This window comes from Physeter macrocephalus, chromosome 7 (genome assembly GCF_002837175.3).
Source record: "Physeter macrocephalus isolate SW-GA chromosome 7, ASM283717v5, whole genome shotgun sequence".
NCBI lineage: Eukaryota > Metazoa > Chordata > Mammalia > Artiodactyla > Physeteridae > Physeter > Physeter macrocephalus.
The window spans coordinates 13780286-13808169 of NC_041220.1; the positions used below are offsets into that span (position 1 = coordinate 13780286).

Here is a 27884-nt window from a genome sequence, read left to right on the forward strand (position 1 = left end):
AAAAAAAAAAAAAAAAAAAGTTCTCTCCCCAGCATACCAGAACACCTGAAAGATTCATCCATCTATGCACCCAAAAGTGGGTAGATTGGACCCCAAGGAGGTTGCTTCGGAGCAAGGGAGGTGTTGGGAGAGGCAGTGATGGCGGAGAAGGTAGAAGCCAGTCCAGCAGTGAGCCAGCATGACCTTTCTGGCAGAGGAGGTGGAGGGTGAAGTGTAGATCTGCCTGGCCACTTGTGCTGCAGCTGGAGGACCAGTTTCTCTGAAGAGAGACTGCACTGACTAAGGGGAAGGAAAGGAAAGGAAAATAGGCAGGAAAAGGGAACTGAAGGAAAGTGTTTCCTGTTGTCTGGCCTAGGCAGGTGAGAGAACTGCCCATGGACCTCTGGGACCCACCCCCCACCAACTTGAAGATTCCCCTACAGGGGTGTGGGCAAACCCAAAGCCCCAAGTGTTAAGTACACACATCCCCCTACTCTGCCTCCACCCTTTGCTTGTTTATTTCTTTTATTTTATTATTTTTTTGCATTTATTTATTTTTATTTTTTTAACATCTTTATTGGAGTATAATTGCTTTACAATGTTGTGTTAGTTTCTGCTGTATAACAAAGGGAATCAGCTATACGTATACATATATCCCCATATTCCCTCCCTTTTGTGTCTCCCTCCCACCCTCCCTATCCCACCCCTCTAGGTGGTCAGAAAGTACCGAGCTGATCTTCCTGTGCTATGAAGCTGCTTCCCACTAGCTATCTATTTTACATTTCATAGTGTATATATGTCCATGCCACTCTCTCACTTCGTCCCAGCTTCCCCTTCCCCTTCCCCGTGTCCTCAAGTCCATTCTCTGTGTCTGCTTCTTTATTCCTGTCCTGCCCCTAGGTTCATCAGAACCATTTTTTTTTAAGATTCCTTATATATGTGTTAGCATATGGTATTTGTTTTTCTCTTTCTGACTTATTTCACTTGTATGACAGACTCTAGGTCCATCCACCTCACTACAAATAGCTCAATTTCGTTTCGTTTTATGGCTGAGTAATATTTCATTGTATATATGTGCCTCATTTTCTTTATCCATTCATCTGTCGATGGACACTTAGGTTGCTTCCATGTCCTGACTATTGTAAATAGAGCTGCAAGGAACATTGTGGTACCAGACTCTTTTTGAATTATGGTTTTCTCTATATATGCCCAGTAGTGGGATTACTGGGTCATATAGTAGTTCTATTTTTAGTTTTTGGGTTGTTTGTTTTTTTGATATTGACCTGCATGAGCTGTTTGTATATTTTGTTGGGTGCACTCCCAACCTTAATGGTGAGTCAGGTAGGAGAAACCAAAAACTTGTGCTGTAGTGCCACCTTCTGGAAAACGAAAGGAAGGCTATCAACTACCAACCTGTTGAATTGCTAGAATCAAATTAATCCAAGACCTGCCTAAATAAGAAAGGTGTTCACTATTTCAAATAAAGCAGCGGAGACACTTTTCATCAAACACCATGAAAAAATCACGCTAACATGGTATCACAGAAAAGGATAATTTTACAGCAACTAAGCCCAAAGACATGAAATTTTGGAATCTAACTGATAAAGAATTTAAAATAGCTGTCATGAAAAAATTCAGCGAGCTACAAGAAAACTCAGAAAGGCAATACAGTGATCTCAGGAATAAAATTAATTAACTGAAGGAGTACTTTACCAAAGGGATAAAAATTCTAAAATAAAAAAAAAACTAAAAATAACACACACACACACACACACACACACACACACAAAACCAAAAAACCAACAACAAAAAATTACCTAGATCAGGAATTCTTAACTTTTTCTTGTTCCATGGACCCCTCTGGCAGTCTAGAGAAACCTAATGGATGGTCCCTTCTCAGAATAATGTTTTGAACTGTACAAAACAGAACCCACAGGACTGCAAAGGAAACATTACATGGAAATAAAGTTATCAGAATATAACTTTTCTGGTAATAAGTCAGTAAATATGATTCTTCTTTTTAAACACACACACACACAAAACCAAAAAAAAAAAAAAAAAAAACCCCAAAATTCCTGGAGCTGAAGAACTCAATACATATGATGAAGAATGCATTAGAAAGTACTGGAAATAGAACAGGTCAGATGAAAGAGAGGATAAGCAAACTCAAGCATAGAAATATAGAAATGATTCAGGTGAAAGAGGAAAGAGAACTAAGATTTTTTAAAAGTAAAGAAATGCTACAAGAACAATCTGACTCCATTAGGAAAGCCACAAAAAGAGTAATGGATATAAAAGAAGGAGAAAAGAGAAAAAAAGGGAGCAGAAAACATATTTAAAGAAATAAGAGCTGAGAACTTTCCAAACCTAGGGAAGGAACTGAATATTCAAGTCCACAAAGCTAAGAGAACATCTTATTATCTCAATGCAGAAACCCTCTTCAAGACACATTACATTAAAACAGTTAAAAGTCAACGATAAAGAATTTTAAAGGCAGCCAGGGAAAAAAGGACAGTGACGTATGAAAGAACCCCCACTAAACTTCCAGCAGATTTCTCAGCAGAAACTACAGGCTAGGAGAGAGTGGAATGACGTTCAAAATATTGGAAGAGAAAAACCGCTGGCCAGGAATACTCTATCTGGCAAAATTATCCTTCAGATATGAAGAAGAAATAAAGACATTCCCAGACAAACAAAAGCTGAGTGAGTTTATCACCACTAGACCTGCCTTACAAGAAATGTTGAAAAGATCTCTTTGAGCTGAAACAAAAAGAACTACAACAAACTCTGATTAATATGATAAATAGTCAGAATTAGAATATCGTAACTTTTTTTTACAGTAGTAAACTTAACTATGGCATAAGGTTAAAGGAAAAGAACATTAAAAATAACTATAGCTACTATAACTTGTAACAAAATCACATGATAAAAAGAGATAATTTGTGACATCAAAAACATAAAAGGGGAAGAGTAAAAGGATGGAATCTTTATAGGTGAATGAAGAGAAATTGCTATCAGCAGAAAAAAGACTGTTTTATCTATGAAAGGTTTTATGTAAACCTCATGGTAATCACAAAGCAAAAATTTAAAACATAAAGGGAAGACTGAGCAAATCACCATGGAAAACCCACAACTATAAAGTAGACAGAAACATAATGAAAAAGAAACAATGGAGAGACAAAATAAGCAGAAGGCAAAAGTTAAAATGGCAATAGTAAATCCTTACATATCCATAATCTCTCTAAATGTAAGTGGATTGAACTCACCAATCAAAAGGCATAGAGTGACTGGATGGATTAAAAAAAAAACACAAGACCCAACTATATGTTGCCTATAGGATACTCATTTCAGTTCTAAAGACACATGTAGGCTCAAAGTGAAAGAATGGAAAATGATATTCCAAGCAAATAGAAACAAAAAGAAAGTGGGCATAGTCATACTTATATAAGACAAAATAGACTTCAAGCCAAAAATAATAACAGACAAAAAAGGTGACTATATAATGATTAAGTGGGCAATATATCAAGAAGATATAACGATCATAAATATATATGCTCTCAACACCTGAGCAGTGAAATATATTAAACAATAACTGATCTTAAGAGAGAAATACACAACAATACAATAATTGTAGAGGACTTCAGTACCCCACCAGCAATGAATAGATCTTTCAGAAAGAAAATCAACAAGGAAACATTGGAATTGAACAACACTTTAGAACAAATTGACTTAATAGACATATATAGAACATATATAGAACATTCCATCCAACAGCAGCAGAATACACATTCTTCTCAAGTTCATATGGAACATTTTCCAGGATAGATTGTGTGATAGACCACAAAACAAAAGTTAGCAAATTTAAGAAGATTGAAATACCAGCTATCTTTTCTGACCACAGTGGTATGAAACTAGAGATCAACAAGAGGAACTTGAGAAGATCTACACATATATGGAAACTGAACAACACATTTCAAAACAACTTTGGGTCAGAGAAGAAATCAAAAGGTAAATAAAATGTATCTTGAAACAAATTAAAATGAAAACACAACATATCAAATATTGTGGAGTGCAGTAAAAGCTGTTCTTAGAGGAATGTTTCTAGTAATAAACACATATATTAAGAAATTAGAAAGATCTCAAATAAACAACTTTACACCTCAAGGATTTAGAAAAAGAAAAACATATTAAGCCCAAAGTTAGTACAAGGAAGGAAATGATAAGGATCAAAGCAGAAATAAATGAAATAGAGACAGAAAAACAATAGAAAGGATTAACAAAACGAAGAGATTGTTCTTTGAAAAGAAAAACAAAATTGATAAACCTTTAGCTAGAAAAAAAAGAGACAGGATTCAAATAAATAAAATTAGAAATGAAAGAGGAAAGATTGCAACTGTTACTACAGAAATCCATAGAATTATGAGACTACTATGAAAATCCATATGCCAACAAATTACATAACCTAAAAGAAATGGATTTATTTCTAGAAACACACAATCTACCAAGATTGAATCAGGAAGAAATAGAAAATAAGAACAGACCAATAACAAATAAAGAGATTGAATCAGTAATCAACCAACTCCCAACATAAAAAACTGCAGGACCAGGTAGCTTCTCTGAAAGAGAATTTTAAAGAAGAATTAATACCAATTCTTCTCAAAACTCCTCCAAAATATTGAGGAGAAGGGAACTCTTCCAAACTCATTCTATGAGGTCGACATTACTTTGATACCAAAACCAGGTAAGGACACAACCTAGACAACTATAGGCCAACATCCCTAATGAATATAGTTGCAAAGATTTTCAACAAAATATTAGCAAACTGAATTCAAGAACACATTAAAAGGATAACACAGCATGATTAAAAGGATAACACAGCATGATTTATCCCTGGGATGCAAGGATGGTTCAAATATGCAAACCAATAATGTAATATATAAACATCAATAAAATAACAGATAAAAATCACATGATAATCTCAATAGACACAGAATAAGCATTTGACTAAATAAAACATCTTTTTATGATAACTCTTCACAGATTGGGTATAGGAGGAACATACCTCAACATAATACACACCATATACAACAAACCCACGGCTAACAGTATATTAAATGTAGGGAAATTGAAAATATTTTTCCAAAGATCAGGAACAAGGCAAGGATGCCCACTCTTAGCACTCCTATTCAGTATAGTATCTGGAAGTCCTAGCTAGGACAAATAAGCAAGACAAATAAAGTGCATCCAATTCAGAATGGAAGAAGTAAAACTGTTGTTATTTGCTGATGATAAGATCCTATATAAAGAAAGTTGTAAAGAATCAGTCAAAAACTGTTGGAATTAATCAATGATTTCAGTAAAGTGGTAGTATACAAAATCAACATACAAAACTCAATTGTCTTCCTTTACACTAATAAAGAAGCGTCTGAAAAAGAAATAAAAGCATTCCATTCAAAATAGCATCAGAAACAATAAAATACTTAGGAATAATTTTAACCAAGGACGTGAAAGATCAGTACAAAGAAAACTACAAAACTTTACTGAAAGAAATTGAGGAAGATACAAACAAATGGAAAGACATCCCGTGTTCATGGATCTGAAGAATTAATATTGTTAAAATGACCATACTACCCAAAGCCATGTATAGATTTGATGCAGTCCCTATTAAAATACCAAAGGCATTCTTCACAGAAATAGAAGAAACAATTCTAGAATTTGTTTGAAACCACAAAAGACCCCAGATAGCCACAGCAACACTGTGTAAAAACAACAAAACTGGAGGTATCACACTTCTGAATTTCAAACTATACTACAAAACAATAGTAATAATAGTAGTATGGTACTGGCACAAAAATAGATACACTGAGTAATGGAACAGACCAGAAAGCCCAGAATTAAGCCCTGGCATATACAGTCAATTAATATTTGACAAGGACACCAAGAATATTGAATGGGGAAAGGATAATCTCTTTAACAAAAGTGCTGGGAAAACTGGAGATAGACATACAGAACAACGAAACTGGGCCCCTATCTCACACCACTCACAAATTAACTCAAAATGGATCAAGGACTTGAACATAAAACTTGATACCGTAAAACTCCTAGAAGAAAACTTGGGGAATAAGCTCATCGGTATTGATCTTGGCAATAATTTTTTGGGCATGATGCCAAAAGCACAAACAACAAAAGCAAAAATCAACAAATGGGACTACATAAAACTCAAAAACTTCTGCATAGTAAAAGAAACAACAAAGTGAAAAGACAACCTACAGAATGGAAGAAAAATTTTGTGAACCGTATTTCAGATAAGGCGTTAATAGTCAAAATATATAAAGAACTCAGCTAACTCAATAACAATAACAAAAATATCAAGTAATCTGACTAAAAAATGGGTAAAGAACTAAATAGAGATTTATCCAAAGAGGACATCAAAATGGACAGCAGGCACGTGCAAAGATGTTCAACATCACTAATCATCAGGGAAATGCAAAACAAAACCATAATGAGATATTACCTCACATCTGTTAGAATGGCTGCCATCAAGAAGACAAGAGACAACAGGTGCTGGCGAGAATGTGGTAAAAAGGGAACACTTTTATGTTGTTGATGGGAATGTAAATTTGTCCAGCCACTATGGAAAACTATATTAAGGTTTCTCAAAAAATTAAAAATAGATCTACCATACAATCCAGCAATTCCACTTCTGGGTATATACCCAAAGGAAATGAAAACAGAATTTCTATGAGATGCATGCACTCCTATGTTTTTTGCAGTATTATTCCAATAGCCAAGCTATAGAAACAATCCAAATTCCCATCAATTGATGAATAGATTAAAAAGATGTGGTTCATATACATGATGGAATATTATTCAGCCATGAGAAAAATATTCTGCCATTTGCCATAACATGGATGAACCTTAAGCACGTTATGCTACTCGAGATAAGTCAGACAGAGAAAGACAATTACTCTATGACTTCCCTTATATGTGGAATCTAAGAAAGTTAAACTTACAAAAAATAGAGAGTAAAATGGATTACCAGGGGATGGGAGGTGGGGAATAAGAGCAATGCTGTTTAAGGTTCAAACCTGTAACAGGTCGTAAATAAACCATAGAGATCTAATGCACAATATAATGACTGTAGACAGTATTGTACTGTAAATATGTAATGTGATAAATATTACTACATTGGCATATAACAATATATAAAGTATCAAAGTAACATGCTGTACATCGTAAACTTACATAATGTTACACATCAAATTTATTCAATTCAAAAAAGGAAAAGATAGACTTTAAAACTGTAGCTAAAACAGGGCTTCCCTGGTGGCGCAGTGGTTGAGAGTCCGCCTGCCGATGCAGGGGACGCGGGTTCATGCCCCAGTCCGGGAAGATACCACATGCCGTGGAGCAGCTAGGCCCGTGAGCCATGGCCGCTGAGCCTGTGCGTCCGGAGCCTGTGCTCCGCAACGGGAGAGGCCACAACAGTGATGAGGCCCGCGTACCGCAAAAAAAAAATAAAATAATAAAATAAAACTGTAGCTATTAATTATACCTTAATGAATTTTGAGCAAATTTTTAACAAAACTTATTTAGAAAATATTTTTCTTGGGTTATTTCCATATCGGTTATTTTTAAAAAATAGTTCCTTTTTATACTAGTGTGATCAAAGAATTTACACCCAATTTTTAAAAATAAATTTAATTTTATCAAAATTTCACATTCACTCAGTAAACATTTTTAAGTATTTATAAAACTAATAATGAACAATAGGAGTTGCTTCCACCCTCCCCTCTTTCTCTTTACACTCTATGGAGGTAACCTTTCATACCTGTTTTGTTTTAGCTACTTCTGGTAGCTAAATATTTAAAATAACATTTCCACACTGCTTTTACTTGATTTTTCAGTTCTTGATATTATCTATTGACAGACTAACATGAAATGTAGCTTATATATGTTATTTCACACAAAATTACCCTTTCCTCCCTATATAGTTTTAACACATTTATAACTAAATCCTTATTCAGTATTATCATTAATATGACCATATGAACATTTTTTTCATGGTTCCAGGGGGGCTCAGATTGTTCATTCAATGTGTGTACTTTCACTGAATAACTTTTGTTCAGTACCTCACTAAACCACCCACTGGTTTTCTTAAAGAACAATTTTAAACTAAGCTCTCCTTCCCTCTGTTTTCAATGTTTTTTTCCTTCTAATTTAGTTACAGAAGTGAAATATAACTAGCATACATAGCATTACCATCACAATTTGACTTTAAATTTCTCATTTGGAATTTTTCAATATCATCACTTATCGCCAGTCTTTAAAACCTGTGTAAATGTTCGCATTATTGACTGCTGAAAAGCAGTAACTTTTGAAAATGATTAATGGAATAGAAAATCTTGAACTCAGAAAATGATACTACTCTAGGTGCTGACTTTTGTTGCCCTCTTTGGAGGAGCATATTTACAACTACTAAAGTTCAAACTTGTCAAATTGTTTTTGCATCTCTTTTGTGTATTATATTTTAAATTTACACAGTTTAGAGAGCTCATCCTCTTTATGTCATAATTTTTCCCCAAAATAAAATGTCTTAAGAAAGGGAATGATCTAGCACTTTTGTTTTGCTTTTATTAAAGCAATAATAACAATAAACTCTAGTGTCTTGACATAGACTCTTTGTTTATATCCTTGATATTTTTAGAATTTAATATAGATTTCTATATTTTATTAAACTACATCTCAAAAGCCACTATTGATTTCTATAAATTGGATCAGCCATTGACTTCATAAAGAGGACTTAATTCAGCTCTCAAGGTAAAATTTATTCTTTTTTTAAGATTTACTGTCTCCTCAACTCCATTCAGAAATTTGGCAGATTGGATGGCCCTTGACATTTTGGTGAACCACCTGACAATGACTTTTAAATGGAGGTTTTTATTCTGTTTTTTGTTTTAAGAAAAAAAACGTTGAAACTGAATAGAGTCTTTATAATAATTTAATGGTATTATTCTATGACAAAAAAAAAAAACCTGGCAAGAATTCAGTCCTATTTAAACATCAGTTGGTAAGAAATACTGCTTATTTGCTTCTCCCCACTCTGTACACCAGAATCTTAACTGCGTTAGCAAGCTGTCTTCCTAGTAGCCTGTATACCTACTTCTCGAATGTTGAGAGAGATTCTTTTACCATAGCCTTTGTAATTAGAAACATCAATTTGTTGAATATAATTGAGCCCATGTGATTATTTTTAATATGTAATTTTTAATTTTTAACAAATTCTCCTTAAATGTAAGCATGAATTTTTTTTACAAATCATAAATTGTACATATGGTAGTTACTCTTAATCTTCAATTTGTCAACTTTAAAGATTGTTTAAAAATCTTATTTTAAAAATAACTGTAAAAACATTATTCATATTTTTCTTTTTGTCACATCCAGATTTGGCTTGTTGTCCTCTGTGTGTCACCAACTGTTTCTAAGTCCAATATGTCCTAGCATATCAATTCTTTGTGTCAAGGAATATGTAACAAATTGCATAAAAGTATCAATCTCAGCTTTCCATTTATTCACAGTTCATTTTAGGTATATTTTATTTATCAATAATATTTCACTAAAAGTTTATTTCCATCCACTATATTCTGGAAAATGTCAACCAGAATTTGCTCATTATACTCAGAATGTCTTCTATCCATTTCTGCATGACAATTAAGCATTTTTTTTATGCTTTCCCAATATCTCTCTATAATAGCAATATTAGCCATCTACATTCCACATTCGAAGACTCAATGGTGATAGGGTACTGTTCAGTTATTTTTGTTGGAGCTAATGTCTTATGGATATAACCATGATTTTGGAAGAAAGGAATAGTAATTTACCTACACAGGAGCTGGACCCATAACTTTATTACCATTGAGCTAATCATACTGCAAGTCAGAGTGAACTCGTGTCTATAGGAACGAGCATACTAAACTAAACTACCATAGGCTCTTTCTTTTTTATTTTTTTAGGCTCTTTCTTCATTAGACAATAATGACTTAATCTATAGTGGGAGCATATATATGTATATATTTTAAAACTCTGTGTTATACCAGTGTCTGTAAAATAAAACAATCATACAAGTTAAAACCATATCGTTCCATTTCAACAATTGTGGTGACCAGATCAGAGAATGATATTTACTTCAACTATGTCCTTGTCCTTAATTCTCACAAGAATAAGTACTGTCAGAATACTCAGAGAAAGTCTTCAAGGCATCTTGGAAGAAATGCTTTTGAAGCTTGTCAATCAGCCTGCATTATGACTGTTTTCAAATTTCTCTAGAGAGGAAAACAGGTAGCCTTCAAATTGCAGCCATTAGCGCATCTCTTGGGTCTGAGGGAGACCAGGGAATTATTATCTAATAATCTTCTTTGCTGTCTGACTTTGTATTCTGACTTGAGTAAATTGTGAAATTAGGCTAAATATGAAACTATCCTGTGAAACAGTACTAAGTATTTAAGTATACTATGAAACATATGGGAGATTCTAAATCAGTTTGTAACTCTTTAATATGGACCAGGAAGGTCCTGGCACATATTCCCAAGCCACTCCTTGAATTATGAACCACAGTTGTGCCATGCAGCATTTGTGGCCTCAATGCTAGTGACAGAAACACAGCTTAGTCCCATTGTATAATTCCCAATAAAAATTAATTCTCAAAAAATAAAACTGACTAAAGAGAAGAAATACATACAGTAATCTTCAGAACATTTCTTTTCTGTTTATCTGCCTGGAGTTAGTTAAAACAAATCTTGACCCATCATTTATTTAACAACTTAGCAAAACTGATTCTCACCGTTGCACTTGGAATGGCATATAAAAAATAAAGAGCAGGAAAATCTAATGATGTATTTCGGGATATAATTGGTAGCCTGTACTCAAGGCTGACCTTATCACTTGGGGGTGAAAAAAAAAACATGGTATTAAAATAAAAACAATGTTTATGTTTACCAATCTCCTAAATTTAATTCTTTTAAATAATAACCCATCACTCCAAATGGAAAATTGTGTGATCAGAATAATTTGTGTAAGGGTATGATTTATGCCACAAAGAATGGGGTGTAAATAGCAATATTTTAATATGTGTACAGAAGTTTACTTCAAATAAGAAGCTATTTTTAGACAATAGACTTAAAATGACTATATTCTTTCATCCTTTCTCCTATGCAAAGATGTATGGATTTAGTTATTTCTTTTAGAATATTACATGTACACTGGCAGGCAATATTATTTTTTTTCATATTCCTAATAAGTATCCAGTGGAGCTAAGCTGAAAGCTCACTTACAACAAAGACCAAGTCTGTCTTGGTCCTTGGAACAACTCCAGTCCCAGCCCTGTGGCTAGTATATGTCAGGTGCTCAAAAAGGTTGAATGATATTGTTAAATTAATTGAATGGATATAGAATCAATGCCAATCACACTCAGTGCCTGACCAGGGCTTTTTATAAAGCAGTGGATCTCAAAATAATTCACTAAACCTGCAACATGGGCATCAACTTGTTAGAAATGCAAATTCTCAGACTCCATGACAGATCTTCAAAATCAGAGACTCCTGGGGTGGGCCCAGCAATTTGTGTTTAAAAAGCGCTCCAGGTAATTCTAGTGTGTGCTAAAACTGAGGCTCACCAAGGTAAAGAAGCCTCAAATACAGTCTACAAAGTGACATCAAAGCTTTTCAGAATTATGAGTGTCTCAATGATCTGTTTTAGAAAGACAACTCCTATGGACAGATTGTGCATTATTTTAATTTGTCAAGAACTTTTTTATTTCTCGAGAATTCATTTTAACTAGAGGAGCTCTTCCCTATTCATGTGTAGTAAATTATGTGTTTTGTGTAGGAAGGCTGACTTAGTTGGAGTTACTGGTACAGATCCTGAGACAAGGACTTGGGTGCAGATGGTTTATTAGGGAATTGGTCCCAAAAAGCACAAGTGAGGAAATGATGAGCATGAGAGAGTAAAGAGAAAAGCCAGTCAAGAATGTGTTACAGAAATGCCTGTTGGTGGGAATGTAAGTTGGCACAGCCACTATGGAAAACAGTATGGAGGTTCCTCAGAAAAATAAAAATAAAATTAACATATGATCCAGCAATCCCACTCCTGGGAACATACCTGGACAAAACTATAATTCAAAAAGATACATGCACCCCTATATTCATAACAGCACTATTCACAATAGCCAAAACATGGAAACACCTAAACGTCCATAGACAGATGAATGGATAAAGAAGATGTGGTACATATATATATATACAGTGGAATACTACTCAGCCATAAAAAAGAATGAAATAATGGCATTTTCAGCAACATGGATGAAACTAGAGATTATCATACTAAATGAAGTAGGTCAGAAAGAGAAAGACAAATGCCATATGATATCACTTATATGTGGAATCTAAAATATGGCACAAACGAACCTATCTACAAAACAGAAACAGATTCATAGACATAGAGAACAGACTTGTGGTTGCCAAGGAGGAGGAGAGAGGGAGAGGGATGGACTGGGAGTTTGTGGTTGGTAGATGCAAACTATTACATTTAGAATGGATAAGCAATAAAGTCCTAATGTGTAGCATAGGTAACTAAATATATTCAATGTCCTGTGATAAACCATAATGGAAAAGAATATAAAAAAAGGATGTATATATGTGTATAACTGAGTCACATTGCTGTAGAGCAGAGACTGACACAACATTGTAAATCGTCTATACTTCAATAAAAAATTGAAAAAAAATGTGTTACAGAAATGGATTACAAATGTGGGCAAACAGGGCTTAATCCTATGGTGAACCTTCTTAGAAACTGTGTGTGGAATATACATCAGAATCATCCCACTGGAGGGTGGGGAGACTGAAGCCTTTATCTACTTTCTCCCATCCCCATTGGCTGAGAGTTGACCTGCAGTGATGCTAACATACCCCTACATCTAGGTTATATTTGCGTATAGCCAAATAAGCTGGAGAAGGTCCTCAGGTAGAGAAGATAAGAGACATAGACTCTTGAGATGGGACATGACGATATGCTGGAAACTGTTTTCACCTGCAGTTGCAGGCAATTCACACAGGCTGAGGGGCTATGAGGCAAAGAAACCCTCTAACGTGATAATTCTCACCCAGTTCACAACAATCATTTAATATCTATTATGAGACAGGTTCAGGGTTAGTGGTTGGGAATATAAAAATAGATAAAACACCATTCCTGCCTCAAGAAGATTTTGGTGTAGTGGAGAAGTAGACAAATTAAAAAGGTAATTAAAATATAATTAGATATGTTCAGTGACGGTGGTATATGTCTACATTTAGAAGAGGAATTTGTGCGGGAGAGGGGGCGGTGATCATGGAAAACTTCTTAGAGGTGATGATGATAATCTTGGTGAAGGGGGGTCCTGAAGACACTTAGAGGCTGGCCAAACGAAAGAGGCTTTGGGGGTGGTGATGGGGCGTGTGTTTGTGGACAGAAGCCAGAATGATTGAGATGTGGATGGGAGGTGTAAAAACAAGAGGAAACAATCATAGGCAATATTTGAGAAGATTGTCTGTACAAGTCGGTTGAGAGATCTTGTGTTAGGTGGAAGGAAGTCTAGCATCTCATAGGTGGTAAACGGAGAGCTATGGAAGGCACCAGAGTGTGTAGGTAACTGATGCTGCAGATTCCCTAAGGAGGAAAGAATAAAGGGACCTAAAGTTCTGTTGAAAAGATTAGGCCCTTTTTAGGAGAAAGAGTGCCTATTTTCACTGTGGAGTGAAGAGAGGGGATGAATGAAGTTAAGATGGTGTGTATTTATTTGTAAAATAGAGAAAATAATAGTGACTACCTTCAAAGTGTTGTTAGGAGACCTAACTGATGAAAGACACTAAAATCTTTACCGTTGCTTCTCACAGGTAGTACCAACTCCAAAACGTTAGCTAGTATTATTCAAATAAGGATTTTGTTTATTTGCTTGCTTTGCTTCAGATTTTAGAGGGACAGAAATTTGAGGGCTTAAAACTATGTCTACCGATTGATCATTACTTTAACTCGGAAATAGTTACTCGTGAAGTTTTTAGGAAATGGGCTAGGGGAACTGGTTGAAGGTTGATTGTTACTGTCATGGGAAATGGGAAGGAGCAAAGCTGACAATACATACACGGAGAATTGCTAGTTGGAATCAAGTATCCAGTAAAGGTTGGAAGCCATGTTTTTGCAGTGACACTAAACCACACAGTTGTGTGATCCAGTTCTAGGAAAGGGGCAGCAGTGTATTCTAAGGCATGTAAACAACATTCAGGGTAACATTAGTCATTTTGTAGAAATTGTGCACTGTAAACACTGACAGATAAGCATATATATATAAACAGTTTTTTAAAACTTGAAAAAATTTATCAAGATGTTTAAGATCAATGAAAATTCTAAAATGTATAAGATGATTTTGAATATTCTTATATCATGTGATCATAGCCCAGGTTCCTTTGTCAAACTGAATTCTGTTCTACAAATGACATTTAATTTGAGCATTCAGCAGTTGGTGCCTCAGTTTCAACTGACATTTTGTTACTAAACACAGTTCTAACACCATAAGGTGATTTGTCAGTGGTAAGAAAAAGATGGTTTATATTTCACTATAGTGAAATAGCACAGACGGGAGAGTCAATTGCTTGGAATTCTGGCAAGTGTCCATGCCGTCAAGTCCAACATTATTGAAAACATTTTTTACACTAGGCTACAAGGTATACTTTTTATGGAAAAAACTATGAAAGAAACTTGGAAACATCAGAAAGCTTGACGGCGCTGTTTTAATTCTGTAAAAAGTTCAATGATCGTACCTCCAAAGAGCTTAAATATCTTGAGAATGACCAACACAGTCACTTTAGGAATATGGCCGTGGAAGTTCACAATTTTCATTTCTTTGTTTTCCTTTTGGGTACTTTGTTTTCTTTTGGATAAGACCTTTTTAAAGACTTTTTTTCCCCCCATGAAGTCTTTTAATTCTAGAATTATCAGCATTTTATACCATTCTTGATATTTTAGAAAGCAGAGTCCCTGTGAAATACTGGAAGAGCCCAGGGATAACAGAAATATCCAACTAGGAATGTCTTTTAATAAGCGATAGTCAGCTTCCATAGTGGCTTCATCAATGATGTGCTATTGAAAACCCAGAATATGGCCAAGTTACACAAGAACAGTAGTAAACTGATTAACTAACAGCAAAAGCTAGATGCTAATACCTTCTTGCCACAATACCCAAGACTCATGGTCCATTTTTTCTTCTAGAAGCTCTTGGCCCTTTGGCCTGACAATCAATCAGACTAAGATAGATAGATAGATAGATAGATAGATAGATAGATAGATAGATAGATAGATAGATTTGATCAGTTAATCAGTATAGCAAGTTACATTCTGAAAAGAATATGGGAACTAAGACTCACTGAAAGAAAAGCAAATTTCTTACACCACTTTAAGGCAAATGGCCATGGTAAGAATCGTGGATGAAATCATCTGCATTTCTCAAATTCTTCAGTGGATCATTCTTTCTCTCAAAGGTGTATAGCAGATGCAATAATAAGTTCAATGGAGTTCAAATCCATAGAACTCCAGTGTATACCACACAATGTTCTGTAACATTGTTTATAAGTATTTATCTATTATATAATATTCAACTGTAAGTATTTTAACTTTTAAGAAAGCATAATAGTTTCTGAAACTTGGGGAAGGAGGGCTATGAAAATATTATATAGAAAAAATATTTACTAATTATTGACTCCAGCTTCCACCCCTGGTTTTATGATTTGGGTAATTTACCTCAGCTTTTTCATATGCAAGTTGGACATAAATGTAGTGCTCACGTCATAAGGATATTGTGAGCATTAAATAAGTTATAAAAGCACTAAGTGCTTGGCACATAGTAACCACTCAATTAATATTAGCTTTTATTATTATAAATAATAATATAAATAATATAAATATAAATAATATAATAATATAAATAATAAATACATTCATAGTCTCCTGTGAGTGCTGTCAAAATTACTGCAGCAACCTGAGTAAAGAAGGGAAAGAGGGTTAATGAAAGAAAGAGATCAACATTTTTCAACACATACTGTTACAGGTGCTTTAGATACGTTCATCCGTTTAATCCTCACTATACATCTGTGAAAAAACTGTTATTCAGATAATCAGGGAACTGAGACTCAGAGTAAGTAACATATCTGACTGTCAATAAAAAGAACCAGCATTTAAACTCAAGCCCCGTTATTCAAATTTTATGTTCTTTTTCTAATATCACATAGCCTCCAAGTTCTGAGGCATTTGACTTTGGAGATTTGAAATATTGTATTTCTATACTTCATTACCATGAAAATAATCAAGATCACCTCAGTTGATCAAGTGTAAATTGGGTCACTTTCTGATTATTTAATTTTTTGAAATTAAATTCCAGCTAATGACTTCCTGTCAATACAAGTTTATCAAATGTTTTGCTTTTAGGTGAAGTTGGGATCCATAGATGTATAAACGTGAGTTAGGGCTATATAATTACCTTTTCTCCGCAGACAATATTTAGTGAAAATCTGCCTCGTGCCTGGCAACAAGTTTTATTGAAACCTTATCTGCTTACGATTATTTTAAGGATGTGGACCAGTAATCTAAATGAAATTATGACTTCTGTGAAGCTCATATTTTGGTGCACAAAAAGAGACAGTAAGTGTGTGTGTGTGTGTGTGTGTGTGTGTGTGTGTCTCATGTGGGCTAAGTGCATAGGGAGAGCAAGGATGGGTATCACGGAAGGCATGCCTGATGGAGTGACATTTAGACAGAAAGCTAGATGAAGGGAGGAGACAAGTGCAAGTCTTGGGTGCTGAGGACCAGCAAGAAAGCGGTCCAGCGGAAGCACAGGGAGTACGTGGGATATAAAACACCAGTCGCCCTCACAGCCAGTTACATAACTCCACACTATTTAATTAAGGCTGGAGTAAAGGCGCAGTGTTAGAGAGTGCACGAAGGGGAACAATACTGCTTGGGGTTAGGGAGGTAGGGGTGAGAAAGGGTTTGACATTTGTTTCAGTCTTTGAATTTGGGGAAGTACTTTGTCAGGGAGAGAGAAAAGAGAACAGCTCAAAAGGAACAGAGCAAAGGCATGAAAGTTCCCAGTTGTAAAGGGCCTGCATGTTGCCTTTTGATGTGATCAGTAGACTGCTCTGTAAGATTTTTTTTCTTTATTTGCTTCAAGATACCAAGAAAGCCTTATTTCATAAAACCTAGCAATTAAGTGCCAGAGTGTCCCCAAATCATCATTTTAAGCTCTGATCAACATCCAAATAAGAACTTACATTTCTTTTTTTGGCCAGTTATACTTAAGAATTAATTTACTCTGTCTGCCAAGGGTCACTTAGCTTTCAAAAAATAAAGTAAAATAAATATTTTAATGTAATTCCTGTCTTGTGCTAAAAGTTAACAGAATATGATCAAACAGACACGGCAAGGGATGAGCGGTCCTTCATCAAACACTGCTTTTCTTAATTGTTTTGGGATAATGTACCTTTAATCACTACAGCTGACATCTAAAAGAATCCCAATGCAAGCAGAAACAGAGTTAAAACAGTCACACAATGGTCCCTACACTGGAAATAATTGTCAAGTGTTTATTTATAGCTTCATCAGGCAAAGTATTGAAATCATGACTTCACTTTTCATCGCTGTTCAATAATTCAGGACACAGGAATGTGGTCTATGCCGTATGGTGAACACAGATTCTCTATTTTCTTAGGCTGGTGCCCATCCTTCCACATTAAGAAGCATAGCAGGTAGCATACTGTTGGCCAAATCTCAGCGGTGGCATATTTCCACCTCCCAGGGGGTGTGGGAAGACCCAACTGCACAGCAGTAGCAATAATTCTAGCATATCCGTTTATGAAATAACTTTGGCAGTAATGGGAAGAGGATTTGGATGAAAGTGTATTTGTGGTCTTCCAGCTGGAAGATCAGAGCAGAGATTCTAAAGCAAAAGGCACAGAGTGGGATGGCAGATAGTGGCTCCTTGGATAAGAACAGAGGAGAGTTGGGGGATCCATGCTGAGCTCCAGGGGAAATGCAAACAAGACAGTCTTTTCAGAATATCCTCTTGCTGCCCAGTCAGCGCAAGAGATTACTGATGCCATCTGCTGGATATCCTTGGGATTTAAAAATGGAATCTCCGCAAATGATACGCTAGTGTCTCTTTATACTGCGGCTTCAGTTCTTCTAGTGAGAAGAAAAACAAAAACGAAATAAGCTAAAAACAAAGCAAAGCAAAGTCTCGTACATGTTTAGTGTACCTTAAGGTTGGAGCTTTGTGTTGTCACGCTGCATTTCAGAGAATTATAGTATTTAATTGTATTGTGTTTTCTAGCAGAAGTCTGTGGTAGTGCAGTATATATCTGCCACTCAGGCAACCGGCTGTTGAGTTTGTACTATAAATCCATGAATCTATTGCTAAAAATCTGCTATGCGATATTAATTTTTTACATGATATACACCCTTTCTGTATTTTATTGGAAAAGAGGATAGTGGTTTGGTTTGGTTTTGTCTTATTTTAATTAGAAATGGAGAAAAAGAATAAAAAGAAAGAAGAATAAGTATCACTGTTTTGTCAGAACTATTACACATGTGTTTGGGTTTTCCATAAAATATGGTAATTCAGATTTTTTAAATATATGTTTTTGTTTTGTGAAAAATATCCCTTGTTACTTCGACTCTCTGTAGGATGATTGTAAGGCCATGTTTTTAAAATTGCAAAATTCCTCATGGTGCTTCAATAAAATTTTAGAATTCTTAGAAATGTGTAGCTAAGTAGCATTGATTCCGGTCTACATCAACGCAAAAGTACTAATGTCATGAGATCTGTGGTGGGAAAAATGGTTTCTATGGTCAAAATCATTTGGAATATGCTAAATTCCAAATATCTTACCTTGGAGATCCATAAAGCACATTCATTAAAATATGATGAGTTGGTATTTATTGAGAGTTTACTCTGTGCTGTTATTACATTTAATCTTTGTCCTGATTCTATCACATGGGCACTATCATTGACCCTAGTGACAAATCAGGAAACCGAGGCTTACAGAATCGGTCATTTGTTCAAAGTCACACTGTAAGAAAATAGAGAAAACTCTCTGACTTTAGAGCTCATAAGTCTGAAATCATATGCTCAAAATAATAATATATGAAACAATATTATGCATTAATATGATTTTTATATTAATTATATTTCAGTGTTGATATTAACCTGCTAAAAGCTTTGAGGATTAATGCAGTAATGACCTCTATTTAACTTAGCTTAACTTGGCATTTCTACATCTATTTGGCTTCTGAATGCTTACCAAGTTTAGTGGAAATAGTGTTCCACAGAATACAGTTCTAGAAATGCTGATATAAGCTATAGTATTGCAGTAGGCGAGGAGCCAGGAAGGGAGTAGCTTCTTAGTATTTCTCCGGCCACTTGCTCCAAATAACTGTGGTGTCTTTCCCCAGGCAGGCCACTGACTCAGAACATTCCACTTGGTGATTTGGAATGGGCAGAGATAGGAAGCAAACACCTGATATCTTTGCTCCTGCACATGTACAGAGCACAGGAACCCTTTGCATAAATGTGTAATATGTAGTATATCCTGCAAAGGGAGTGAGCTTAATTTAGTTAAGCTACAAGGTTGAGTGAAAAACAGCATGCTGCTGTTATTGTTGAGTCAATTAAATTGTCCTCTGTGCTCGTAGGAACTGTTCCACATTTATTATCAGTGAGATACCCGCTCTGGCAGTTTCTTTGCTTCAGATTGTCTTATATTTAGCACATCTCAAGATTTGAGAACGGATGATGGAAGACATGGTGATAAATTGTCGGGCTTTTCTAAAGATTCAGAAGTTCTAAAGTTCCTGCCAGTGACAGATGGTCTGTCCTTACTCATCACTTGTCTTCCTGACAGGACTTGATTTTGTTTTTCCCCCTTTTTTGTTCAGTTCTCTTAAAGTAAGCTCAGCTTCTTAGGAAGTAGGGTAGTCTCATTTGTTATAACTATGTTACTATAGATTGATGTGGTAGCAACCCTATATGAATATGCACCAAGCTCCCTCAACATGTGTAGTGATAAGAGAGAAGCGTGGGGCAAGAGCGGAGAGAAACAGATGACCAAGAAAAATCCATACTTCCTTCCTTCCTGTTATTTTGTAACCAAACCTACTAGAGTCCTCATTGGTTAGTTTTTTCTTACTGACCTGCTGCTTTCTTTTGATAGCCCAAGCATAATGTGATCTTTTGGGCAGTGCTTATTATTATAATGGTAATAAAATATACATTATTTTTTAGGACCATCATTATTTCATAGCAGTCAAAATTTTTTTTTGAAATTTTGGGTTAAGTAGTACAATTAGGATGTACTAACTTGCTAGACATTTATAAGAATCCACAGAGTGAGACCAAACAACTGTAACAGTGATGGACTTAGATATAAAATAGGTTGCCACTGGGAAAAAAAAGGAAATATTTCAATCAAATTGCTTAATCTTTTTCATTGACTTCAAATATGTTTGAAATAGGATATGTGCTACTTAGGTAAGGAAGACAAGAAAAAAAGAATTTTCCCTGTTTGCGTTCTAGTACAACTGAAGATAAGTATGAAGGCTTAAAATATTCTAGGATGTCTTACGACTGCTTCTTAATCCTTTATCCAAATGTAATTCAGTCCTTCAAGTTGGTAATGCAATTAGTTTGATATAACATTACTTAGGCTAAAGTATATCAAATGGAAGTGATTAATATTAATAAAAAATTTAAAAATTGTCAGATGAATTGATTTCAGATTGATAATTTATAATAAATTTGTGTAGATTATAATCTACACAAATACTGAGAATTTCTTTTTATGTAAATATGTCTTTCCTAAGAATGTTCACCACGTTAGCTCCGTTTGATTAGATGGGAAAAGCGTAAACAATATTATCACTCCTTTTTACCTTTTCTTTTAACTCTACTGTAAATTTTACTTCTCTGGATATATACATACATACATATATGTTACATACCACTATAGATATAGTAGTAGATTATATATAGCTATCAATATAATATATATAAATATACACCTAATGTAAATAGATATATAGTAGGTTTCCAAGGTCTAGGCTATTGAAGTCCCCATCATCTTTTTATGTCCCTTACTAAATACTCCTTCCATTACAGGTATCAGATACCTTTTTAATTAGTGGCTTTTTACATTGCTCACTTTTAATAACATTCGATTATAAAAAATCAGAGAAGTCATGCCAGATCATTTGTTGTGCATGAAGATATTAACCTAAACCTAAGGAAATTATAGTCCTCTTTTAGTGGACAGCTCCTGAGATAGGTAGTGGAAGCATTAACTTTCTGTGTACAACATAGCAATAAAAACGTTTCAAAGCTTCTTTATAACATGGTGTTGCAGTAATACATAGATTTTAGTTGTGTATACATGTATATTTTGTTATATAATTAAAGGGACGATACTACTTTTTCATTGTTAAGTACTTTTCTGATGTAACTTGTTTTCCTTCCCCAAAGAAAAATGGGTTCATAAAAAAGTCCTGAGCAGTCAGTATTTATGAAGAGGCCAACAAACATTGCAGGTTTGAAATCATGCCTTTATAAAATCACAGAATTTAAAATTACTCTAAGTATGTTTATTAAAATTTATTAAGGTTAGAAGAAGGTGCCTAGCTAAGATTAGTAAAAATGTATTGCAATAAAGGGATAGGCTAAGTTACTCTAATCAGTAAACCCAAAATGCAATGTCTTAACATAACAGGGGTTTATTGCTGTAAGTATGTTTATTAAAATTTATTAAGGTTAGAAGAAGGTGCGTAGCTAAGATTAGTAAAAATGTATTGCAATAAAGGGATAGGCTAAGTTACTCTAATCAGTAAACCCAAAATGCAATGTCTTAACATAACAGGGGTTTATTGCTGTGTTAGCGCAGTACCACATCAGGGAGTTAGGGGAGTGGGGTCTGCTCCATGAACTCGAGCTACTGTGATAAATGATTTATTTCTGTATCTGTAGTAATGTGCTCATATTTTCCCCTCATCTCAAATGTGTACTGCAAAGTGTCTTATATTTTAGGTTTTTTAAAATCAATTAATTAATTTTTGGCTGCGTTAGGTCTGCGTTGCTGCGCACGGGCTTCTCTAGTTGCAGGGAGCGGGGGCTACTCTTCATTGCGGTGTGCGGGCTTCCCATTGCGGTGGCTTCTCTTGCTGCAGAGCACAGGCTCTAGGCACTCGGCCTTAAGTAGTTGTGGCACGTGGGCTCTAGAGCGCAGGCTCAGTAGCTGTGGCGCGTGGGCTCTAGAGCGCAGGCTCAGTAGCTGTGGCGCACGGGCTCTAGAGCAAAGGCTCAGTAGCTGTGGCGCACGGGCTCTAGGGCGCAGGCTCAGTAGCTGTGGCGCATGGGCTTAGTCACTCCGCGGCATGTGGGATCTTCCCGGACCACGGCGCGAGCCCGTGTGCCCTGCATTGGCAGGCGGATTCTTAACCACTGCGCCACCAGGGAAACCCGTATTTTAGTATTCGTGAGTAAAACCAAAGGGAAGAGTAAGAGATTGTTTCCCTGCCAACCCTAAGCAAAGGAGGGTGGTATAGTTAGCAGAATCATGGCCTCAGATGAAATATTTGCCTTTCTCCTTTGCTGAAACACAAGATTGAGCCTACACCTATAGACTGTTTCATGCTTTTGCCTGAAAGTTTATTTCAAGGCAGAGTGTGAAAGATGAATAAATTTTGTGGTCTAGACAAACTACCAGTGTTACCATTGTAACTCTTAACTTCCACTTATTTCATAAATGCTGTTGCACAAAACAACTTTTCACTTAAAAAGTTCCACAGGTTGATGCAGAATTCTCATAGACTAAATTTTGCTTAATCTTGCCACATGGTACAGATTATCTAAATGGGGACAATTTAAGCTAAATTGAGTCGTCTCTTCACTGTACTGCTAATATTGCTTCAGAAGTACTTTCAACCTATATCTTAGCTTTCACTTGTCTTTTCTCTGAATTCTTCCTATTTTCGTATTTCAGTCATACTTTTTTTCCCCCATATATATATATTTCTTTCTTTTTTATCCATAGAACTATTTTCCTTATATCTGAGTCTCCAGTTTGTATTCCTTTAAATTCTTATGGAGGTCCCATTTGGTTTTTAACACTTTTTGTTGCTAATAAATTACTGATGGTTTGTCTAAGATTATTAAAGAAAAATAATTATAAAGTTAGAAATAAGGGGTGCCATTACTGGTTTAAAGTGATTTTTTTTTTAGCTAAAACTGAAAACTGCCATGAGTCATATTTTCTACATTGTTTCATCTAAAAGTTGAACATGCGTGTAAATTTAAAAAAATAGATAATAATTGTATGACTTAAAAATAGATAACGTGTCCTCACTTCTATGATAATATGTTATCTATGCACCTTAGTAAGGTCATAAGAATCTATTTGATGTATATGGAAATAGTATAAAATTTACACCAAAATTTTAAAAAATATTCCGCAAATAAGTATATAGTTTGAGAAAGTATTGAATCGCACAGATGTATTTCCTATTGTGTTTCTCGTGATTCAATGCGTCTTTCAGTAGGCATTTCTCAGTAGGACAGACTAATGCCCAAAAGTAATTCACACTTTATAACAATTCCTTATTGTTATAAACAATTGCTAGTTTTTAGAAAGCATCTTCACTTAAAACTCAAGGTTTTGGTATTATTGCTGAAAATAACACAGTAATCTCTTATAAAACAGTCGAACCTAACATATATCTATATGTTCCATGACATGAATCATAAGAACATGTCTTAGAATATGTACGATAAAATTGGATAGAATGGAAACTTTGATACAAAAGCTACCTCTGTACACGCACATACACACACACACGTGGACATGCACCTGTACAAGGGTTGCCTTTTTTGGCCTAAGCTAAGGATCATTTAGAATCAATTTATCCAAAGTTATTCAGTCAGGATTGCTACCTATATATAGTTTATTTTTCTTTTACATAAGTTTTCTTTCTGTTCATATTTTTAGCAAAACTACTGAAATTAGCCACCTATAACTTGTGCTAATATAATGTCCATTACTTTTAGTCTTTACATGCAGATAATTTTATGGTTGGATCTCCTTAGAATACACATACACAAAACTTTTCAGAACATAGAGCATTTTACTTCGTTAAGACAATGACAAATGTATACACAGGGAAGTAGCAAATAAGAATGTTGTTAGAGCCAGATTATGGAGGGATATGTACTTAGATATTTATTAGGTAGATTATAGAAGTTCATCAAAGTTTATTTGGACTAGGAAATGTGTTTGGAACTCCACTCTCGGTTGAATCACTAAACATTATTATTTATATTGTTTTTCAGTTGAAACCTTTGTTTTTCTGGGTTTTTAATTAATTATACTTTCAAACTTAACTAGAAAGTCTACAATGCACTTACAAGATGAACACAAATGCTTCTACCATGTTTTACCGTAACGGTTTTCCATCTTCAATTGAGTAGCAAAGAGCTTTCTAACCTGTGATACATTTTTGCCATTTGCCAAGTATATCTATTTAGTTTGGTTTGTTTTTCACAATTAATGCTGACTGGTGGCTGCCTTGTTTTCTGTTCCAGGTTGTGGAGACGAATTTGGTTGCTTTTGACTGTCACTGGATCATTATAAATGAGGTAAAGCCAACTAAACCTTACTGTCAACTCTGGGTCCTGTTTTCATATGTATAGTCATAGCATTTCCTACGGCCTTGAATTTCTAACAGAAAACAGAACACAAAGTATACTTTCAGCTTACTGAATGGATGCTGTTCAGTAAAAATAGAATAACGAGTTTTTGAAAATTATAAAGGGCTTTGTATGAATAAAATAAATGGAGAACGTCTTCCCCACTGAATATCTTTCAGTCTTTTCCATTGGCACACACTGCCTACATCAGGAGATCATCTTTATAAAAAGTACAATTCTTCTTTGTAAGCAAAGTGAATGCCTCCCAGTGGAGGGCTTGTGTTCCATTTGTGTTTTACTGTTGTTTCTAGAACTTTTGTACCCCATCCCCTTACAAGTGGATTCAATAGTTCAGCACATGAATATGAATAAACAAGAGCAGATTGTTTTTCTTTTCATAAAGAAATATAACTGTTTTACAGTTCACCAACTTGTCAAATTCCTTGTGAAAGTTGTTTTTGTTTTTGTTTTTTTTCTGTAAGGACGGTGCATAAGATTAAAAGGACAGTATTGCAACATGAGAGCTTAGTGATGCATTAGCACCTGCCAGTTAGAGTTGGAAAGGACAGTAAGCAGATCAGTCTGGGACAAATAATGAGATCAACCAGATCTAGTATTCAACATATCTATTACTTAGGAATAAAAATAATGTGTTATTTATCAACAGATACCAAATATTGAATTATAGAATAATAAGTTTTGTCTGAGGAACAAAGTAGCATTTTAGGCAAGAATTCTGGTTTTTCAGTCAGCAAGATAGGTTCAATCCTGGCTATGAAATTGGTTAGCTGTGTTACTATGGATATATAATATAATCATCCTGTGCCTCAGGTTTTATTTTGTTTGTACGGTATGTATAATAACATTTACTTTACAGGTTCATAATGAAAAGTAAGTGAAATATTATCTAATGCTTTTAACACGGTGCCTGACAAATGACAATAAATGGTACTGCAATAATGATCAGAGCACATTAAAGTTCACAGATCACTTTCTCACATATTGTTTTGTTGAATACTAAATAGTATTATGAAGTATTGAGGGAATGGGGTCCATAGAGGGTATATGACTTGCCTCTCCTTACACAAAAAAATAAAAATGATTCTTAGTTTCAAGTTGTTTCTCCTATACCACAATTCATTGACGGAATTTTAGTTCCCTTGATGGTTCTTTTTAGTTCAGTTTAAAGTCACTGGAAACATCTTACAAGTCTGTTTTCATTCTGACAAACTTTAGGTCTACATGATTTGTCAGTGTATTTCTTATGTCAAATTAAGTTGTGTTTTTCTGAGATTCTGACAGATACTGTGTATATGTGAGATCTACTTTTCAATGATTTTTTTAAGTCAATCTAAAATGACTAAACATCAGGACAGAGTAAAGGGAAAAGGGAAAGTTAACAAACCTTCATAATAACTTTTCAAATTAGGTAATTTCATCTCTATTTTTCTGCAAAGAATCTGAGGTTCAAATAAATTAAGCAGTTTGTAAAATATTACACAACTATGAAGAGGTGATAATGGGATTTAAAACAAGTCTTTTCTAGTCTAAAGCTTTGGTTGTTGCTTTGTTTTCTTTCTTGATAATCTTCCTTATAGGTTATATTTTTGAAATTTCTTCTATCTGAATTTCAATCTTATAGGAGCCATTATTCTATTACTTTTTGTCTTTAGCTTATTATTTTCTAGATTACTATTTTTTGAAATAGAGAATCTTCCTAATTCCTTGTTTTTATCTCACACCCACCTTCTGATGGGGAAGAGAACACACAGATTTTTTGATATAAAACAAACTGGAGCCATTTTACTTGTTTATGTCAATATTGATGACTAGGGGGAAAAAGTGATCTCTTGCCTCCTTAGAGACATGGATTAATCAAACCAGTTAATACTTATAATTGATAAATGGAAATGCCCATTCCTTTCTATTCTTTGGTAAGATTGCAGCAGGGACCCCTGAATTAATTTTCTTTTTCCATATTCAACTTAACTTCTAAAGCTATACTTGAATCTTAAATGTGTGAACCGAGGTAGAGAGAGCTTCCCAGAACACCAGTGTCCATCTGTCTCCTGCTTATTTGTCAATTTGTGCTGTGCAAGAAATCGCTCCTTCATATCATAAAGAGGAAGTTTGACTGAGTAGCATGTATTTCATTGATGATGTAGATCATGGAAAGAATAATAGCTTCTATTTTACTGTATCTTTCATAAACATTACAACTCACTTTGTTGAACTTCTCATTAAATTTTATTTCATAAAATATTAGGAGGGCAAATGATGTCTTTAAATGAGTGTTCCATAATATGGGCCACTATATTGCAAAAAAGATAACAACATCCACACAAACAAAGCAATCTAACTGGCGAATAACTCAAAAATGTTAGAATTATAGAACACAGTATAGAAAACCTCAGTTCTTTTCTCCTCCTTCACACTTTAGTTTCCTACTGTAAACTGTCATCACTATAACTTCACCTTTACGATTACTGAACCCCTTATCTCTTTTTTACCCACAGCCCTCCTTGCTAGTCCTTGAGCAAAGATGTAATTTTAGGTGGGGCAGGTCAATACCGCTTAGCCTTTGAAAAATCTTACGTTCACAGCCCACACTGTTTATATTGGTTTTTTTTTTTTTTCTAAACTGGGTTAAAACTCAGAGATCAAGCATATTTTCTGTATTTTCAACCCTAAGAAAAACCGTCTGTCCACGTATCTGTGGTTAGCACTCTTACTTCCACATGATTCTCTTCAGCCACCTATTCTCTCTGAAATATGCCTCAGGAAACTTGAGTCTTGCTACCTTTATTTCATTTACAGGCCTGTTTATAATGGATTAATCACAATTTACCCGAGTTTCCGTAAAATAGGAAACCTGGATTTCTCGAATTTGCTAGGAAGGTAATAAACTCTAAAGGAGCAATGACAACAAAACCCAACAACGTGCAAATGCCCATTTTGACTGAACATGGAAATCCTGAATCTCACTAGTTTGGTTTGTGTAGCTACTATTTGGTTGCTAAGTTTAAGATGGGTTGCAAACATTTATTTAATCTTGTTGCACCAGTAGTTTCTCAGAGAGAAACTGTAAATCAAAGTTGTGCAT

General features: G+C 34.9%; 1 protein-coding gene across 2 annotated transcripts in view; it reads left to right on the forward strand.

The window, feature by feature from the left end:
- The window catches only part of GRID2 (glutamate ionotropic receptor delta type subunit 2), a 1406179-nt gene that overhangs the window by 812840 nt on the left and 565455 nt on the right, over positions 1 to 27884 (forward strand). For both annotated transcript variants that reach the window (XM_024126697.2, XM_024126698.2), the window contains one exon: positions 24677 to 24730. In XM_024126697.2, coding sequence (XP_023982465.1) covers positions 24677 to 24730 — 54 coding nt within the window. The remainder of the gene's footprint in view (positions 1 to 24676; positions 24731 to 27884) is intronic.